This window comes from Pinus tabuliformis, chromosome 4_2 (genome assembly GCF_031772625.1).
Source record: "Pinus tabuliformis cultivar Carrire ecotype Pingquan chromosome 4_2, CPIR1, whole genome shotgun sequence".
Taxonomy (NCBI): Eukaryota; Viridiplantae; Streptophyta; class Pinopsida; order Pinales; family Pinaceae; genus Pinus; species Pinus tabuliformis.
The window spans coordinates 194,493,250-194,514,674 of NC_142304.1; the positions used below are offsets into that span (position 1 = coordinate 194,493,250).

General features: G+C 38.2%; 1 protein-coding gene across 5 annotated transcripts in view; it reads left to right on the forward strand.

The window, feature by feature from the left end:
• LOC149168803 (uncharacterized) overlaps positions 1-21,425 on the forward strand; it is a 298,803-nt gene that overhangs the window by 98,033 nt on the left and 179,345 nt on the right. For all 5 annotated transcript variants that reach the window (XM_089428420.1, XM_089428423.1, XM_089428425.1 and 2 more), the window contains 5 exons: positions 14,280-14,354; positions 14,495-14,597; positions 14,847-14,923; positions 15,122-15,211; positions 15,839-15,904. In XM_089428420.1, the coding sequence (XP_089284546.1) occupies positions 14,280-14,354; positions 14,495-14,597; positions 14,847-14,923; positions 15,122-15,211; positions 15,839-15,904 (411 nt within the window). The remainder of the gene's footprint in view (positions 1-14,279; positions 14,355-14,494; positions 14,598-14,846; positions 14,924-15,121; positions 15,212-15,838; positions 15,905-21,425) is intronic.

Consider the following 21,425-nt stretch of genomic DNA (forward strand, 5'->3'; position numbering starts at 1 on the left):
TATTGTCTATCTTGGCACAACAAGACAAATAACAACAATTTAGAGTGTTATGATCCATAATTTACTAGATCGGTGCTCACCATAGTCACAACAAATACATGAGACATTAATGCCAAACATGCTCAAGGAAATAAAGATATGACAATCTACAATAAATCAAGCCTAATAAGCTTAATCATCAATAGATTATCATGTGTACAACATTGGCATCATTGTGCCGAATCAACCTAACCATGTTGTCATCATCAAGAAACCATCAAGGTGGGCATATCCATTGTGCAAAGGAGATGATTACGCACCAAGATCTCTGAAAAATGTGCTCTAGAAGACAAATTTGAAGTGCTCACAATCAACTGTGAAATAGAACATTATGGCATTGAAAGGGTGGTACATGTGCAAAAATCTCTAACATGTAATGAGAATCACATGGTTACCTCTTGTTGCTCCTGCTGCCTACACCTACCTACAAGTCAATGAGAAAATCCTTCAACCCCACAAGATGTGGTTGGTGGCAGAGAACTAAGAGAAGGGTTGTCACACTAAATCCCTTCTCTCTCTGTTTAAGCTATCTCCTAGGTTAGATATGGGTGGTGGTCCCTGAATGTAAAACTAAGTTAAAAGAAATGTGAGGTTCTAGGAGAGATGTTAAAGTGAAAATGGATTACTTTTAAGAATTATGAGCAATAAAAATCATTAATATAATAAAGAAATGTGAGGTTCTAGGAGAGATGTTAAAGTGAAAATGGAATACTTTTAAGAATTATGAGCAATAAAAATCATTAACATAATAAAACCATAAAACCAGTGCCTTTAGATAAATTGGTCAACAGGAATGAAAGATACATTTGCTCAAAACAAAAGTAATATGTTTCTAGCAATGAAAACAAAGCAATCTTGAAATGGAAACAAAGATGTTAGCACGATAATCAATACAAGATATAAAATGCTTTCAAAATATAATCAATGCCTAAATCAAAGCATATAGAGATATCTTGTAAAAAGAAATCAATTAGTGTTCTACTTGCAAAAGGAAAATGAAACAATGCTTGTCAACATAAAATATTCAATAATGACAAGTAAAATGGACAATTGCAAGTGAAATCATAAGATGTATTAGCATGAGATGCACATATACTAGATTTGAATGCAATTAGTCTTGGTTATTTTTTAATCTAAAATGTCTTATTTAAGTGAGAAGTCCTCCACTTGAGCTCTTAACAAAGGGTAAAAATTGGAGTGATTGTAAGAAAGAGGGGGAGAGAGCACAAAGGTGTCATTAACGATACCCGTCCTCTGAGTCTTACGAGCCAACGTTTGTATTTGTTCCTACAAGGGGACAAGCGACCTTCATAATTGTAGGGTCACAACATTTTTACCTTACTTCGTACCAGATGGAAGAACTTTCCAAAAAAGCCTTTTTTCCCTATACTTTTTATCAACCAAGCTTATGCTTGGAGGTTAATTTTAGTGAGACTTGGAAGTCTGGCTTGGAAGCTTTCCTATACTAAAATGCCAAGATGAGAGTGCAGATTGTGTTAATTTCCCAATTAAAATATACTTACATGCAAATGCTTCATAAATGGAAATTGAGATAGCTTGTAAAACTTTGAGAATTTAACATGTAAATGAACTCATATGTGCTGCATGGAAAAATAAACAAATGAAGTAGATTGTATTGAAGTTACGATTGTTCCAATTAATTTGCTTCAAAAATTACGAATGTGTATAATTAAAAAAGTGAAGCATGTAGTTGAAGGAATAATCAAAACTTGCCACAATGTTGAATGTTTGCACATAAGATAAATTTTACTCAAAATTTATAAGTTGAAGCTTATGCATGTGAGAGATTTAAAATTTGGAAAAATTGCACATGGATTGGAATGAGTTAATTCTTAAACATGAAATTAAGTGTTTAGAAGTTGGGAAAACTAGAAGCAAAAAAATCAATCAAACCATAAAAATTCCCTCTTCAAATGAGGAAGGGGGATGCCATGGGAAAAACCCCAAGCTCCCTCAAAACAGAAATTTTATGTTATTAGAAAATGAAGCCCTCTTATAGAAATGAGGGGTTTGGGAAGAACTTGCAATATGCATTTTAAACTTACTCTTTCCCAAAGTTACAAGTGTACGATTTTAAAGATTTACTTGTGAGACGTTACAAAGTAAAGGCATAAATATTTAAGGTGAATAATGGTTACAATTCCTCAAAAGGATGAGGCTTTAGAAGAAGAGGTGAAATGATAAGAAGGAGGTACTTGGACTTGAGGTTCCAAATGGAAAAGAGTTCCTTAGCTTATGTTTCAGCTCCCTTTCTTCAAACTTGAATTGCCTCCATGAACACCTATAGGCAAGCAAGCAAAAGAGTTAGCATGCAAAAGAAATAGCGCTGAAATATGTGAGAGGAAATTACATGCATGAGAAGAAAAGAGTTAGAAACCCAATGCAAGTATAAAATACACTTTATATTACAAATTCCCTCACTAAAATCAACTTGAAAGAGTTGATTTAGTGAGTGAGAGTTAGGATTTAAATCCAACAACTTAGCCTCAAATGCTAGATAAAATCAATATGTGCACAAATGAGAGAATAAAATATATGATTTTTTAGAGATGGAAAAGAAGCAAAGGGCTCATGAAATCCCCTTTTAAATAAATATCTTGATGTCTTATGAGATTGTTGGCTTGAACAACTTGTGGATCTTTGATATCCTTGGAGGTGACTATTCCAACTGAAGAAGTCCTCACACTCCAATAGACTTGGCAACCTATCCTTTGAACACACAAATGCCTGCAAACCAATTGTTAGTGCAAAAAGGACTTGCCATATAGAGGCCAAGTTGAGCTTGTCATTCAACTGAAAATAACAAGGTACAACAAGAGCACAAAATATACCAAGCTCAAAGGAGATTTGAGATAGCTACAAATCTCCCCTCCCTAGACAATAGTGCCCTTGGGCAAATGCACAAAAAACGAACTAGATAGCAATGTAAAATCAAATGAATAACAACATCAAATGAAACAGGTATACTTCATCAACCAAAGAATGCACCACAAGAGAAGCTAGTAACCCCAAAGACTTTCACTTTATTTAGCTCAATAACAATTTTGGCATGGTAACAATAAGCACAAGCTTCAAAAACCATGCTCAACAATGAGAGTTGGGTTACATTTATAAGAACCTGGGAGAAAATCCCAATGTAGAAGTGATCAAACAAGTGGCATGAGGTGACAATCCCAAAGATAAATTCGAATTTGTTGAATGGACCTCCAATGCCAAGTGTAAAAATTGATTTCTGGCAAGTGGACAGTGTTTTCTTCTTCTCTCATGTGCCAAATTCGAATTTCCTCTTAGCTGCTGCCATGTGTGATGAATGGTGGGTGAAATGAGGAGCAAATTGCATGAAATCCTCATCAAATATGTCACAAATCCCTGTTGTCATGACACCACGGCAAACCAAACCCAATTTGCCATGCGTAGAAGCTGTTATAACTATTATACGTGTAGATGAGAGTTGTTGTGCATAGATGCCGAGGAAAAGAGCCTGCGTACAAGTGTAATATGGTAGGTATTTTGTGGAGACATATCTCCATAATATTCTCCATGAAATATTAACCCAATCTTTGTAACCATACGCTGCTTTTCTCTTGCTATAGCGTGGATTTTTCTTTCAACATGTGCCTATTTCCTTCAATAACCATGTGTAGTGAGGTGGGTCCATTCCCTACTCACTTACTTTATCATTAGACTTTAACATACCCAAATTGAATTTAATTTAAGTCTTCAGCAATTCGTAGCATTTCATGAACTCAACATTGGACCTTTGTTGATTTCCCTTGACTTGGTACTTGGCATTTTGACTTTGACTTGTACTTTATGTGGTGGGCCCACATGGTTGCCACATCACCTTTGATTTTCATTGAATCTGCCATGTCCAAATTTGACTTATTTGAAAATTTAATTTTTTTTTTTTTTTTTTTTCCAATTATTCATGTTTTTGAATTTTTTCCTCATTTTTGCCACTAACATTAGAAAAATCGGCTTTTGAGGGACTATAAGTCGTTTTTTGACCCTCAAAGTGAGTCCTAGGATAACACTGGGTCCCTGAGGATGAATTTCGAGTAGTCACACGCCCCAGACATTTTCCAAGGCTACTTATTTACATCATTGCATAGAAAATAATTAAAAAATCTCGTTTTGTGGGAAATTTTTAATTATTAAAAAATTCTGCTTAGACCTAGTCAAATTCCATGAAATTTCAGAGATGACCTAGCATGATAATATAAATTGACTCTATACACTAAGATGCGTTAGGGGCTCAACCTTCAAACCGTCACCTCGGCTTTGGGGTAATGCAGTGAGTGAAAATACCTAGAAAATTATTCGCCGCTAAAAGGCAGGAATAATTAACCAAGTAAAAAAAACACTCCAAGGCGTACTTGCTTGCTGATCGAGTCCCAACACCTGAGGCCTGTTACATGGATTTATTTATCATGCTAGTGACATTTATACAATATCCCCGTAGGGTTGCGGAATCTAAGGATGAAGAAGAAAATGATAAGAAGAAGAAGTAGAGTTTAAAAACTCTGGTAATCCGATGATATCTGATGGTACAAGTGTCCTTTGGTACATCCTTGGGCATAGAGTCTTCATATAATCATCAGGTGCAACTCCAGTGGTCAACACCTCTAACACAATATGAGGGGTAAAATGGCAACTATAGGAATAGTAGTGAATGTGTATAGAAAATGGCACAATACAACAAGAAGTATAGACATGATCTTAAAATGAAACAAAAGACAAGGTAGATGCAAACTAAGAGTTTAAAATCTAAACTTTAAAGGCAATATGACTACCAAATTTCAGTTCAAGTGAACAGGGGAAAAAGGCAAAAGAGGATACAATAGGAAGAAACATTAGATTTTGGATGTTAAATATTAAATATCAGTAGTAATAATGACAATGTCTCTATGTTGCATTAGTTTTTAGGATGGGGAACAACAGGGATAGGGGGATAGGTCCCTGTGACAGCTAGATTTTGTAGATGCTTGTAAGAATAATTGTTAATTTTAGGATAACAATGGTATGTTCTATGCATAGAGCAATTTTACTTCAATTTTCTTTATTAGCCCAATACCATATCTAGTATAGCAGTCACATCAACATGATAGTAAAATGCAGATACAACATAAACAATAACAGTAGAAGACAAGCCAACACAAGAGGACACAAGATATGGCACCAGCGAGGGACAAACCCTAATGTAGGGAAACCCTTGATCAATTCTTCTTATAATTCTTCAAAAGTTCAGCAGAGAGTACAATTTACAATATTCACTTGCCCAAACTGATCAGTCAAAACAGCAGAAACAGAAAGCCCTAACCAGAAAGTCAACACTGGTCAACAGGGCTGAAATTGACCTCCAAACCAGCTCGGTCAACCTTGGTCAACTCGGCCTCCAACAACAAGATAATGCAGCCCAAAACAGTCCAAAAATAACCAGTCAAGTCTGGTCAACAAAAGTCATTGCAGCAACCTGAATTAGGGCAGTCAACACAGGGGTCAAACTACCTTGGTTTTTGTGCCCAAAACAGTGGCCTGCCCAAACAGAAGTCTCCCTCACAAAACTGAAGTCAAACAGGGTCAACGCTAGTCAAAGTTAGCCTCTTGAAATTTTGGCCTCCTGAAATTTTGGCCAAATTTGGTCAACGCAGCAGCTAGAAAAGACAGTCTTCCTTTCGCTCGTGTGGAGAGAGAGAGGCCCAGAAATCCGTACCCAATCAAGATGAGAGAGAGAAAGATGAATGAGATGAGATGCCAAAATGAGGAGGAGGCACCTTGTATTTATATGCAATGTTGAACGTTGGAGGAGGCTAATTTGATGGCTGGCTGACCTTGAAAATTTGTCCATAATCAAAATAAATTTATAACTTCATTTGTACATGTCAAAATGGGATGATCTTTAGATCAATCCTACACCTCTCGGAAAGAGGAATCCAAGAAAAATATCACTTGCCTCATAAGAGTTGTCCAAAGTGATGTTTGGCCCTAGTTGCCAAATTTAACACTCCCTCTCAACTAGGGAGAACATCACTTGCCAAAATGTCTGACAATTTGTACCATCCCTATCACTGCTTTGCTCTGCTGAACCATGAAGAAAGAAGAAATGATCGAGAATGTATCATACCATTCTCCACTAGCCCAAAGTTAGTCTCCAACAACAGAGTGTCATATCAACTCTTAATTGGCCCATAGTCGGTTTCCATTGATCCCAGATCAATATCAACATCCTAACATAGGGAGTACGGCAGTACACGATGCATCCATCGGTAGTACTATGGTCCCTATCCTCATTTCACTACTTATTGGCCAGATGAGAGGTACTTCCAATGATTCCCAGACTGCATGGGTAGGATGTGCTGGCAGGAGAAGGTGAACCACTCATCCTGCTCATATGCCATAGGAGAAGGTGACCACTCATCCTATGCATATGCCACCATGGGGTATCATAGGTGAAGGTGAACCACTCACCCTGTACATTGCACACCAATAGAGGAAGGTGAACCACTCACCCTATGGTCGCTCATCGCTCCAAGAAGTACCCCAAAACCCCTTGAGCTCCTAGAGCTCAACATCCATCTCATACGGGACCCTCAAAAGAGGGTCTCTCGACGACTCCAAGTCGTTCACGGAAGGTCAAGAATTTGACCTTTCCCAGGGGCTTCGTAAGAATATCGGTGACCTGATCATCAGTCCCAATGTGTTGGAGCCTTATTGCTCCCCGTTGTACCATGTCCTGGATAAAGTGGTACTTGATATCAATATGCTTGGAGCGGTCATGAAACACAGGATTCTCTGAAAGGCGAATTCCACTCTGGTTGTCGCAGAATATTACAATGGTATCCAACACATGTCCAAACAGCTCCCTAAAAAGCTTCCTCAACCAAATAGCTTCACAGGAGGCCAAACTAGCAGCAATGTATTCAACATCAGTGGTGCTCAAGGCAACCGACTTCTGCATCCTGCTCATCCATGATATCGACGTAAAACCTAGAGAGAAGCAACATCCAGATGTGCTTTTATGGTCCACCACAATGCCAGCCCAGTCTGCATCAGAGTAACCATGGAGCCTCACATTCTCGACAGTGTATCTTAGTCCATAAGTGATTATGCCCCGAAAATATCTCAAGAGATTCTTGGTAGCAATCCAATGTATGTGATGAGGCTCGACCATAAACTTGCTCAATGTGTTCACTGCAAAACATATGTTCGGAAGGGAGTTCACCAAGAACATCGGGGCCCCCACGAGTTGACGATACTTAGAAGGATTTCCCAAATTGGGCCCAGCAACACTTCCACATAACTTCTTGAAGTTAAGTTCCATCAGAGTAGTCACAGACTTGCAGTCTACCATCCCAAACCTTTCAAGTATCTTCATAATATATTTTCCTTGAGAAAGGAAAATCTCACCTGACTTTTGCAAGACCTCCAACCCTAGGAAGTAATGCATCAACCCTAGGCCCTTCACCTCGAATCCAGAAGCTAACTCCCTCTTACATTGATGAATAAGAGTGTTTGCATCTGTCAGAAAGAGATCGTCCACATAGAGTACCAAGATGAGAGGTCTATCATTCTCAACCTTAAAGGAAAGGTTCAGATCAGCTTCACTTCTTGTAAGTTCCAGCTTCATCAGATAGTTATCGATCCTCTCATACCAAGCCTGGGGTGCTTGCTTCAACCCATAGAGGGCTTTTTTCAAACTGCATACATGTTTCTGATGATCTTGAACTTCAAACCCCTCAGGTTGTTCCACATAGACTTCCTCTTTAAGTGAACCATGCAAGAAGGCAGTCTTGACATCCATTTAGTGTAGATTCCATCCTTGCGAGGCAACAAGGGCTATAATCGAACGGATGGTGGTGTAACGAGCAACGGGTGCAAATATCTCATCATAATCTACACCTTCCTTTTGAGAGAAGCCTCGAGCAACAAATCTGGCCTTAAACTTATCAGCACTTCCATCAACCCCATGCTTGATCTTGTAGAGCCATTTAAAAGTGACAACAAATTTGTCCTGGGGTCTAGGGACCACATCCTAGACATCATTCTTCACAATTGACTGGTACTCTTCGTTCATAGCATCCTTTCATACTTGTTGCTCCACAGCTTCTTCGAATGAGCAAGGTTCAAACTGAATAATGGTGCTCATAGCAGTTAAGTACCCTTGGTACTTATTAGGCTTCTTGCTTTCACGAAATGTCTCCCTCGGTGCAACATGTCTCTTGGCATCTTCGAGAGTTTCCCTTAGCCATGAGGGTCTCCTTTTGGAGGAGGGCTCATGAGGAGGAGGATTAATGGGATCCATCGGTTCTTCAACATCGGGCATCGGCTCATCCTGTGAATCTCCCTGATTTCCTGCATTTGCTTCTTTGTCCTTCCTTGGAATAGGAAGGTTTCCAATCTTCCTTAGGGCAACATTCTCATCGAAGGTGACATCATGACTTAACTCCACTTCTCTTTGACCAGGCACATAGATTCTATATGCCTTAGAAGTTTCACTGTAGCCCACAAATGTTCATTTCTTCCCAGAAGCATCAAATTTGCTTCTCTTTTCTTTCGGCACATGAAAATATACGGGACTACCAAAAATTGTAAAGTGAGAAACATCAGGTTTCTTACCGGTGAAAACTTCTTCGGGAGTTTTGGAGTCCAATGCTTGATGAGGGCATCTATTTTGAACATACACGACGGTGTTTGCAGCTTCGGCCCATAAGAACTTCGGAAGGCTTTGACCATGAAGCATGGCATGAGTGACTTCTACGATAGAACGATTCTTCCTTTCAGCAACACCATTTTCTCAGGAGTATATGCGGTAGTAGTCTCCCTCTTAATGCCAACTTCTCTACAATAATCTTTGAACTCATTTGATTCGTATTCAGTTCCACTATCGGTCCTCAATATTTTGATCTTCTTCTCGGTTTGATTTTCGACCAAAGCTGTGAAAGAACAGAACCATGAGAATACTTCGTCCTTCTTCTTTAAGAAATATATCCAAGTTTTGCGAGAGAAGTCATCCATGAAGATAGCATAATATAAATATCCTCCCAATGAGTTCATAGGAATTGCACCAAATAGATCATAATGAATCGATTGCAATATGTCAGTAGTCTTGCTATCACTTGAGGGGAATGGTCCCCTTGTATGTTTTCCTTTGGAACACGTCTGACAAACACCTTCATGTTCTACTTTAAATTCGGGCATACCTGTCACCATCTTCCTCACATCGGGTAGAGCCTTATGATGTAGATGAGCAAACCTCTGGTGCCATAATTTGGATTGAAGTGATGTGTTGCAAGACATAGCTCCCAATGGGCTTCCTCCAACTTGATATAGGCTATCAACCCTGAAGCCAAGTGTAAATGCATCTTTGAAATTTTTATTCCACACACGTACCTTTCCATCGATGAATGCCACCTTGAATCCTTTGTCTTCGCCGAGATAGACACTAGATTCTTCTTTAGATCAGGTACATATAGTACTTCTTGAAGATGAATGGTTTTACCTTGATTCAATTGAAGAGTAGCATTCCCAACTCCCTTCACGGGATAGGTGGCATTGTCTCCAAGGATAATTTCGAAATTTGTATCCTTCTCTATCAGATTTGAAAGAGCTTCCTTGTACCTGGTGAAGTGCCTTGAGGCACCACTATCAATCAACCCATTTCCCAAAGTATCTGGAGGAGAGGCAATAGAGAGGGCAGATATAAGATAAAATTCCTTTTGCGTAGAAATTACAACATTAGACTCATCATACCTGGAGTTTCTTGTTCTTTTAGAAGCTCGATCATTTCCAAGTTGAGTAGCGGAAGCATTCCTTTTCCCTTTGTTGTTGAACCTGCCATTCCTTTGATTGTTGTTGTTGCCCCTGAAATTGTTGTTGTTGTGGTTGTCATCATCATGAGGTGTATCCCTTCTATTAGGACACTCCCTAGCACAGTGACCAAACTTGTTGCAAATGAAACATCTTCCCTTCCTTCCATTTTTGAATCTTGATCTTCCTTGACTTTGCTTCTTTGTGCATTGTTCTTCCTCTTGCCATGAGCAGAGAATGCGGTAGGATTATTCCTATTCAAAGGCATCTCCAATTCCATCATCCTTGTTTCTTCTTGAGAACCTCTAGTCAACAATTCTTCAAAACCTGGAATTTTGTCGTTGTTGAGAATAGTAGTGTTGAACACATGCCATTCGGGATGGAGACCTCCAAGGGCAATGAGAGTGAGCTCCCTGTCAGTAATAGCTTCACCAATTGAAAGAAGATCATTTTTGATCTCGGTAATCCTCATGAAGTAGGATTGAATATCTTCACCTTTTCCCTTCTTTATATCCTTAATCTTGTTCTTGAGGAAAAGAATTTGATTTGCATTGCTAGATTTGAACATGCCAACCAACCTGTCATATATCTCCTTTGATGTATTCAAACCGGAGATGTAAGCAACTAAGTGCTTATGAATAGAATCCCTGATGATCTTCTTGGCTTTGACTTCCCCCTTCTTGTACTTGGTCTTAGCAGTAGCCAGTGCATTAGAAGGAGGTTGTGAAATCTTTCCCTACACACAATCCATCACATCTTGCTCTTCTAATGTCAAATCAGGAGACATCTTCCATGCATGATAATCATACTTATCATGAAGCTTATCATCAGACTTGAAGTAGGATGTGGAAGCCATTGGATCTTGTCTTTGATCAGCGATTGCTCCTCTTAGTGGTTGTTATTCTCACTCTTGCTTGGGCTTTGTCTTCACCCCAGCTCCGATACCATGTTAATTTTAGGATAACAATGGTATGTTCTATGCTTAGAGCAATTTTATTTCAATTTTCTTTATTAGCCCAATATCATATCCAGTATAGCAATCACATCAACATGATAGTAAAATGCAGATAGAACATAAAGAATAATAGTAGAAGACAAGCCAACACAAGAGGACACAAGATATGGCACTAGCCAGGGACAAACCCCAATGTGGGGAAACCCTTGATCAATTCTTCTTATAATTCTTCAAAAGTTCAGCAGAGAGAGAGAGTACAATATACAATATTCACTTGCCCAAACTGATCAATCAAAATAGAAAAAACATAAAGCCCTAACTAGAAAGTCAACGTTGGTCAACAGCGCTGAAATTGACCTCCAAAACAGCTTGGTCAACCTTGGTCAACTTGGCCTCCAACAGCAAGATAATGCAGCCCAAAAGAGTCTAAAAATAACCAGTCAAATATGGTCAACAAAATTCAATGCAGCAACCTGAATTAGGGCAGTCAACGCATGGGTCAAACTGCCTCGGTTTTTGTGCCCAGAACAACGGCCCACCCAAATAGAAGTCTCCCTCACAAAACCGAAGTAAAACAGTGTCAACGCTGGTCAACGCAGGGGTCAAACTGCCTCGGTTTTTGTGCCTAGAACAGCGGCCTACCCAAACAGAAGTCTCCCGCACAAAACCGAAGTCAAACAGGGTCAACGCTGGTCAAAGTCAGCCTCCTAAAATTTCAGCCAAATCTGGTCAATGTGGTAGTTAGAAAAGATAGTCTTCCTTTCGCACGTGTGGAGAGAGAGAGGCCCAGAAATCCGTACCCAATCAAGATGAGAGAGAGAAAGATGAATGAGATGAGATGCCAAAATGAGGAGGCACCTTGTATTTATATGCAACGTTGAAGGCTGGAGGAGGCTAATTTGATGGTTGGCTGACCTTGACAATTTGTCCATAATCAAAATAAATTCATAACTTCATTTGTACATGTTAGAATGGGATGATCTTTAGATCAATTCTACACCTCTCAGAAAGAGGAATCCAAGAAAAATATCAGCTGCCTCATGAGAGCTGTCCAAAGTGATGTGTGGCCCTAGTTGTCAAATTTAACAATAATAGGCTATACTATATAGTATTATGCACAACACTTAGACTTGTGAGTTCTGGAAAAGCTCAGGCAATTTAAAAAAGGGTTAAGCAACATTCCATTATTGGTCCCTAGTCATGAGCAAAATGTAGATTAGCTTCAGCCAACTTAAGTGCAACTATTTTCAATTTGCAAAAAGGTCCATGGAGGCCCTATAGAGAAATAACTGTCTCTGTAACAGTTTTTCTTTCTCATATTTCTTGTTAATGATGGTTATGTTAAAGCTTGAAAGGCATTCTCTTCTCAATAGGTTCTACAGATTTTTACAGCTGTGTTGAAAACCACTATAGAACACTTTGGTTTTGTAAAGAGATAAGATTCATATTTCAGATTAAGAAGGTGATTGAATGGGAATTTCTTTAAACATTTAGTACCCAAACCGATCACTACTATTTGATTGTTTGCACAATGCTTGAGATGGGATGGTGGAAGAACTGGACTTGAATGACTCCTGGAAACCCATGTGGCATGTACAATATGTAAAAGCTAAGATGATCCCAGAAATTAGAAGAACAAAAGCAATAACTGCAAGGATCCACCCTTTGAAATGTTGCATTCTTTGTTTCTTGACATGGAGGCTTTGCTTGTTGTAATGTTATTGCTGAAAAGACAATAGTTAAATCACTAGAAACCCAAACCCAATCATCAATGCCCATTGTCAAAACTGTAGATACATGCCTAGAACACCCCGAAATTCTGTTCAGAACATCGCTGAAATCTTCCCACACCCTGGAACATTTTGGGAATGGCCAGCAAGTCCCTGAGTCCCTGAGGAAGTCCCCAGCAGAATGGGGATATTTCCTAGGTTTCTCCAAGTCCCTGGAATGTCAGGATGTGTCCCTGTCCAAGATAGCTATGTCTAGATCAAAGATAGCACCAAAATCTGAAAGAAAGTATCTTCGTTTGTTCCATAGAGAGGGCATAGAGAAGGCCCTTGTTGTTTCCAAGGCCTCATTATCTCTCTCAAAACAAAAGAATTGTGGCCTGGCCTTCAGATGAGGACATTTTTTATTGAGAGCCATAGTTCCACCATACCTATTTTGCAAGGAACTGGTATCAGTGTTAGTTGAAATGGATAGATTTGTAGATATCTTGGTAAAGTTCTTGGTGGAAATGCGAGTCAACCTATCCTTTCTAACAGAGGCCTTTGTCAAATTTCTGCTTCTCCCTTTAGGAAGGAGTCTGGTTGCCACTGCCCATGCCTTGTTCCTTACTTTCCAAAGATTAAAACCTGAAATAATTGGGCAAGAATTAGCCGAGGTTCTGATGAGGTGTATATTGTCAAACTTCTTTACTGCCATGAGTTTCTTCCACAGTTGTTCAATAGATCCAATATCTCCTGTTGTGTTTTTACTCATTTAGGGCAGGCAAGCACATCAGATCATTGATTCCCAAGTCCCCATAATCCTCCAGTGCACACCGTATTCAAAGACAGGATTTTATGTTCAATACAGCATTGCAATAATGCACAATTTAAAGCCAACATGGATTATCAATTATAAAAGAATGTTTCCTTGGGGTCACCAGTACTGATACTATAGGATGCTTCCACATAAATATAGGATTCTTTTTCATTGTATCCCATTGTAATAGTAAGGCCTGTAATATTAAGGACATCACAACGATCACATAGATAACCACAGGCCAAAGAGTGCACACAAGGCATGACACGAAGTACCCGAGTGAGAGTATGCTAAGATATGAACACAATCACTTGCACCATAGAAAAATTAATTGTTAAAAGATGTACTGTAAATAGACCTTCCAATTGATATAAGCTTCCCTGCTGGTTAGAAGCTGTTTTGATAAAACAATTCCCCAAAGTAACCATATAATATTAATGTAAATTGTTTATACCTTAAAATCCATAGTTTCTAATTAGTAATATTTACATAAACTCTAAATAATATTTAAGATATCCATTTTAGAAGCTCCACTAATTCAACCTCAATTAAGTTGCACATAGAGAAGTGAGGTGCTATTTGGCCTAGGTGGGGGAAGATTTTTGTGTGTATATGTGTGTATGAATGTGTAATATTAATAAAATAAATTGATACTTACCAATATTAACTGAAAATTATAAATAAGGTAGCACTGATTTATCTTAGTATAAATTTATTACAGGAAGGGGCAAACCTCAATGTTTATTAAAAAGTATCTGAGGGTGCAAGAAGATTGAAGTTTACAGCTCCAAGTTCAATAGAAAAGTGACATTCATTGATTGATATTCCTCTAGTTGTTTAAGATGGAAAGTTTGATTTGAAAGAGGATGTTAAACCTTCAAATCTAATTAGTGATTGAATGAATTTGTCTGATCGGGAAAGAAAATTGCAGATAATGAACATCATGGACCAAGATGGAGCATTGAAAGTGAACCAAAATTTCACCTTTGAAGTCAGAGATCTGCAGGTATGTGAAGACTTGAGCAGATGAATCAGCTGGTCCTGGTATTGTATTGCAATAGCAATTTTAAGATGTTATTGGAAGTCCTTTTGAATAGTACTCATTAAATGACCATAACAGATAGTACAAATTTATATTGTTTTCAGAGTGCAGAAATATCAATTAAAGTGCATGGCAAGGGCCTTTTTGGATTGGATGATTACATTGGATCCTGTAAAAATATGCATGTCAAAGATCTCCTGGAGCAAGGTGGGGTGATGATGATTATTGTGGGTTCTACTCTGCCCAATGAGCAGCTTGAGGAACTGAAAAACAAAACAAGCCAGTGCTTACATTTTAACATTTTGAATGTTAATGGATGGTTTTTATAATATAGGTTGTGAAGGATTACTACGTATTGGGAAATAGGAAGGACGAGGCTGCAAATTGCATTTAACATAGCAATCTATGAGAAGATGCGCTGATTGAATTCATATTATTACATTGTTTTGTCTTCAGGTACTGGTGAAATTGAGCTGGAGCCCCAGTGGTATGACCTTTATTCTAAAGACCTGAAGAAAAAGCTTGCAGGGAAGGTATGATTGTGGAAATGCCCTTTGGTAACATGACTCATTAAGGCACTCTACAGTCTGTGTATTAAGTGATACGGGTGCCTTTAAAGTTGTTAGTCCTGAAAAGTTTTATTTTACGATCTCCTGTAAATAAAAATATTCTGTTCTCTCTGGAAACTGTTGTTAAATGGTTACAGACTAAGCTGACTAATGGGGTGTCAGATTCGAATGCATATTGTAGTAGGAATGGCTGAGCCAGAGCAAAGGATACGTGCTTTCATAGGAACCTGGAATGTTGGGAATTCCAGTCCGGTATGTTTAGCCTCTGTCTTCTTGAATTCTTTAGTGCAACTTAGTCTCTTTGCAAAACCAACAAGTAGAGGTAATTGTAGCAGGAAATATACTGTGATGGCTTTAGAAATTGAATAACTCGGTTGTTAAATGTTACTTATTTGTATGTGAAATGAATATTCTCCAGAAGCCCTATTCTCTGCACTGTGAAATGACAAGTATGCATAAATCCAAGTTTATTTTAGATGTAATCTATTTGATTTGGGTATTGCCTTTTACTTTCATTTTTAAATTGGTTGCTAAATTTTCCTCTTTTCAAATCTAATGAATCATTGGAGATGTAATTTGACAATTAATGGCTATCTAGATGATTAGGACATGCAAAAAGAAATGGGAATAATCTTATGAATGTTGAAAGAAAACTTCATTAAATGAGAATGGTCGGGTGGTAACTGCAAAGTTATTTTAAGTGGGTTATTTTTTGTAGACTTTGAATCTCTTTTGAAGTTCTTTTTGGTTGGATGTAGATTAATTTTAAAATTAGTATTTTGTGAAATTTGTGAATTGATGGGTTTCATGTTGTGATCTGTAAATTAGTTGATGACCTGGATTCTAAAATATTCTTGTTAACTTTATAACCATATGCAGCCAGAGGACCTATCTGCATGGATTCCACAGGGTGCTCCTTATGAAATAATTTCTATTGGAACACAGGTAAGTGCTTGTTGGAGAATTCAATAGGGCAGCAACTAAATTTTTTTTTCTTACCTTGATAACTGCTTGTGAACTTATGTTGGCTTCTTATTATTCTTTATTAAATTCTTTTCATCAAAATCAAGATTATTAAATCATGAAAATCATAAAAGACAATGAACACAAGATATAGGCTCCAAGCCAGGGGAAAACCCCTGCAAGGGTAAAACTTAGAAATAAATTTTCTTTTCTTATAGAATCAAGTCAAAGTGAGACCTCCAAGACCCAAAGACCAAGACCAAACTTCTTCCAAGCACCAAGTCAGCCCTCCAACAAGAACTCTTCCAAACAAGTCAAAGTTCCCCAAAGTCAACGAAAGTCAAACTCTTCAAATTTTGCATTAGTCAAAGTTTTGGCCCTCTACTTCAGGTCTGCAATTCTTGGCCCTGCAACTTTCACAAAAACCCTAGTTTTTCCCACGTGTGAGCAGAAAAGGTCAGATTTTCAAGTCTTCTTCTTGTCTTTTGATCTTGAATCTCTTCTTGTCTTGGTGCAGATCGAACTTCTTGATGATCTCCCCAAATGAGTCCAAGTCTCTTCTATATATACTCTTCTCAAGGGGTCGAATAGGCTTTTCCTAAGCCGACTTTCCCTGGCAGGGCCGACTAGGTCTTGAAGGATAAAATGACTCTTCTTGACTTAGAAACAAAAATTATCTTTTCTTACAAAGAGTCCAAATGAAACTATAATACATGTCAAATATTCTTCTTTGACTCAATAAGCCCTAGAAGCATGAAGAACATGCTTGACCTAGACAAATCAACTTGAGCATGAAACCCATTGTAATATCCCGTTTCAGAGATTTTCCCCAACACCCCAGTAAACTCCAACCAAATACGCACAAATAATATAATAACTGGGAAACTCAAAATGATAAAAATAACAGTGGTGTAACATATAATTATATAAGCATGAAATATAGGCAGATACTCGAGAAATGCAAAGAGAAATGCTAAGCCATTTTATTATATGAGTAATAGAATGAGTACAGGAGGTGATCAGAAAGATGGCACCTCGACTTGCACAAGGCAAGTGAAGAAATACACTCAGAATAGCTAAGGAATGGCCCCTCTCTAAACTGCGTCCAAGCTGTTGGAGAACTGCCATGCTGTTGTTGCTGCTAGAAATCAAATGAGGATTTGGGGCTGCTCCCCTCCTAAAAAAAGGCTGAAACTCTGGAATCGGACTCTACTCATGAAACCCAGAAAAGCCCAGAAAGCTTTTCTGAAATGGCCGACCCCCGAAAATCACCCCCTTGGGGTTCTGCACAGTCCCTCAATATTTTGCGCTGTCACTGAATGAAACCCTCTAGAAATCTACCTGAAACCCCTACCAAAACTCTTCAATATGCAAGGGCTGATCCCCTGCTCTATCTCTCAGCACAAATCCTCCTGCAAACCCTCAACCCAGACTCCTGCTAGAAAGAATTGTGTCCCCCTCTCAGTGCTGCGCAGCCCTCCAAAACGCTGATGGAACTGCTGCTGAAACACTGATGAAACTACTGGTGAAATGCCAATGGAAATACCTTGCCCGAGCAGACACTCAAAGTCCCCCGGGGCTAAGGGTGAGATCTTCGAACGGAGACATTCAATGCACTAAACAATGCTGCAGACTAGCTAAATAGCCAGCGTGCTCTAAGTTGAAATGAATATCACAAATGCACTTAACTGAATGCTCCAAATGAGGGGGTTCCTCTCTCTTTTATAGCCCTTGCCTCTCTCAATCCCAAGGCTCACCTCCTCCTGCGTGATTCCCCTCTTGCCACATGTTTTTTCCTTCCTGCGCAGTTCCTCCATGTGTCTGCGTGGGCTTCATCTCTGCGTCCCCCTTTGGCCCCCTTGGCTCCCCTTTAAGTCACAACGTTGTGTTACTAGGAAGTGACTTTTGATTCTAAAAGTGAGTTATGCCCCCCTTCCTCACTTTTTTATTTACAAATAACTATAGAAGGCAAAAATTGAACAAAATCGAATATTCCAATTAGCCATGGCTAATTAGGAATATTACACCCATGATAGAAAATAACAGTTCTTTCTCCTTCTTTTTACAAAAATATACAATGTCATGATGACAAAAGTCATTATGAACACTGAATCTAGTTACATTCTCCAACACTCTCTCTTAACTAGGGAGATATTCATAATCCCATCATGAGGTACAAGCATTCTCAAATTGAAGTATTCTCATAGGAAAAGTCGGATTGATAAGCCATCTTTAAGCATCAACATCATAACCAACATTGTCAACATAGCAAGGCTTTGACTAACAAGCTCTATCTCACTACTAGATTAGAGCACAATGCTGGGAGGTTTTACGTGAGACACCACACTACCTCTCAAGGGACATAACCCATCCGGATGTTCCTCGGGTATGTCCTAGGACTATTCTTATCTTGGATTCCTAATCCTCAAAGAATATGAGTCCTCTTTGACCACTCTTGTCTTAGATACCTCACCCAATCCTTAAAGAGTGTCAGTCCATGAGATGAATTCCTATCTTGGATTCCCAATCCTCAAGGAGTACTAGTCATAGATGCTTATCCAATCCTCCATTCTCCCTTCTAGTGCCTTCACTAGACTTACAACTGTAAGTCCTGGTATAGTACATGACACATGGAGAATATGATGTCTATCATCACTCCCTCTCAACCAAGGAGAGGTTACTTACTCCCTCTTAAGCATAAAGGAGATTTCTTACTTCCTTTTAACTAGGAAGACATAACCACAAGCACTTTAGCTTGTTTCAAACTTTATCAATGCATCAACTACTAGTTCTTCCATGGAGATCTTCAAGTAGTAGTTGCATGGCTCCTCCTTTCCTTTTCATCTTATCATATTGAGATTTTACCTTCCTAGATGTTATGGAGCTAAACTCTTTATTCAATTTGTGACAGCGTTCAGGCCATCAACCTTTCATATCACTTTCTTATAATCATCATTAACATCAACAAAGGCATTATATCGAGCCAATCAACGTATAGCTTCTTATAATCATCGGAAAAGTGATCTTTCATGATTACTAGGTTATCCTTTTGTATTGCTACCTTTTTCCTGCCGAGATGGTGTAGACATCTTAGCCATATAATATTTTAAGGATTACCAAAGCCATCCACTCAATCCATGTATTCTTTGAATTGAGTTCAACCCAGACAGTTGTAGATACATTGTCTCCACTGACATGCAACATATCCTTCTAGGTAGCAAAGTCATATTTCAACCAGATAATCAATATCAAATCATTAATATCAAGCTTACTAATCATGATGGCCCTTTGTCTTCAAGATCAACATCCCTTTGTATGGTCTTTCTTCATACTATATCAAAATATTTCTCCATGGTATCAACCATCAACCAATGTATTCTTGGAATGAATCAATTAGCAAGTTTCTTCCTTAAAGTTGCCATTGCCAACCTTCTTTCTTTCTTCAAGGGACCATATTAGATGCTGAACAACATTGTCATATCTATTTGTTCATATGTCATGACACCATATGGAAGAGTCTTGTCCTTTTACTAGAACATATCATATTTATGTTTCCATACAACAAGTAACCGTATGGAAGAGTTCTCTTCAACCAAGATATACCATGCTTATGTTTACCGAGCATATTCTTGTAGACATGATTTCTACTTTCTTGTGAAGGGCTACTAAAGACATGCATACCTCTTCTATCGTACAACCATCTAGTCATCCTTCTTTTTGAATGAGCTTACTTCTATCCTTATCAAAGATAAGTTTTCCTTTCAAAGATGAGAAAGGTTTCAACTATGCCTTTCATTTTGCAACTTGACCATCTTCTTCATGCCTTCATCCTTCAATACTATTGTTTCCATACTAAGTGGAATGTATGCTAACCATGTCATAATGCTTTTTCCAAATATTGAAGAAACGTCTCTTAATGATGGTTCTTGTTAGAGGATCTTGGTGATCCTTTTTGCAAAATGACTACCTCTAACATGATGTTAGAAAATACTTGGATGAACTGTGATGTGCAAGATGGTCCAAATATTTTCATTCTTACCAGCTAGATGACTTCTTTCAAAGCAATTTGATTATGTAGACTCTAATTCTTCTACTATCATATGCTTCCTTCTATGATGCCATGATTCCTTTCATGATGCCACAAAAACCAAGACTCTTCTAGAGAATGCAATGGTGCATGTTACTCTAACTGCTACTTTCTAATAAAAGAAACATAAATTGCAAGTAAACTTGATAGGGGTGGAGTTCCTTCAATAGTAGAGATCCTTAGGATCTTCACTCTTTGTCTTCTTTTCAGGTTCTTTATTTCTTCATCTATGTGAGCTCCACTCCTTTCCTTCCTCTTATTGTTTTTCTTGTTTTGAGGATTATTAGGACAATCCCTCTTAAAATGTCCATTTTCGTTGCACATATAACATTGAATCTTGGACATGTCTTGTTTTTCTTTGGACTTTCCAAACTTCCCTTTCTTATTCTTAGATTTTACAACAAAAGCTTGAGACTTTCCATTTGGTTCGGTGTCATCTTTTGCCTTCAATCTTATATATTCCAAGATACATTGAGACCATAGTTTATCAAAGGGGGTAGTATCTTTTCTTGAGTAGACACAAGGCACAAAATTGCTCCATTCAGGTGGTAAAGCATTTGGTACACAAGTAGTCAACTTTGAATCGGAGATGACTTCCCCAAGCCCCTGTAATTTATCCTTTAATTGTGAGATATTCATAAGATATGAGGCCATATCTTCATTCTTTGACATCCTTGTTTTATATAATTGATTCCTCAAGGATATTTTCTGACCTAAGGTACTAACAGAGTACAATTTCACCAACTTTTCATAGATTGCTATAGATGTACTCAAATCTGCAACAAAGGGAATGAGATGATCCTTGATAGATTCAATATGTAATATCCCTAATGGAAAATTTTAATAGTAGATACCAAAAATGAACTTGAATAGCAAAATAATCGCAAATAGACACACAACTAGCAATTTAATACACAAATAGACATCAATAAAATCACTGACCCATTTATTAATCCACTGGAAAGCGTACATCAACATGAAGGAATAGTGGAACATGGGCTTGCCAAGCAAGTAGATCAAAACCCAAAAATTGATCTCTAACCAAAATGATGTATGACCCCTAGTAATGATGTAGACGACCTGGTGAGAAGACTGCTGCAAACCTACTCTCTCCAAAAGTCCGTTGAAGCACCATGTGATTTTTGGTTGAAATCTCCTCAAGAGTGTTGGGTTTTCGTCCAACAACCAATAACAAACCCAAGGGTTTTTGTCCTGGGGCTATAGAAGTTGAGAACTAGGTTCTCCAAACCTCGTAAACAAAAATACTAACAATACAAGATCTCCTCCTCCTCATCCTCTTTTCTAGATCTCATGGACTCCTCTAAGACGTCTTTATTTTATTACTATTTTAATCACTTAGTACCTTTTCTTTCCTTTTATTTAATTAAAATACCTTTTTAATTTGGGAAAATGGTA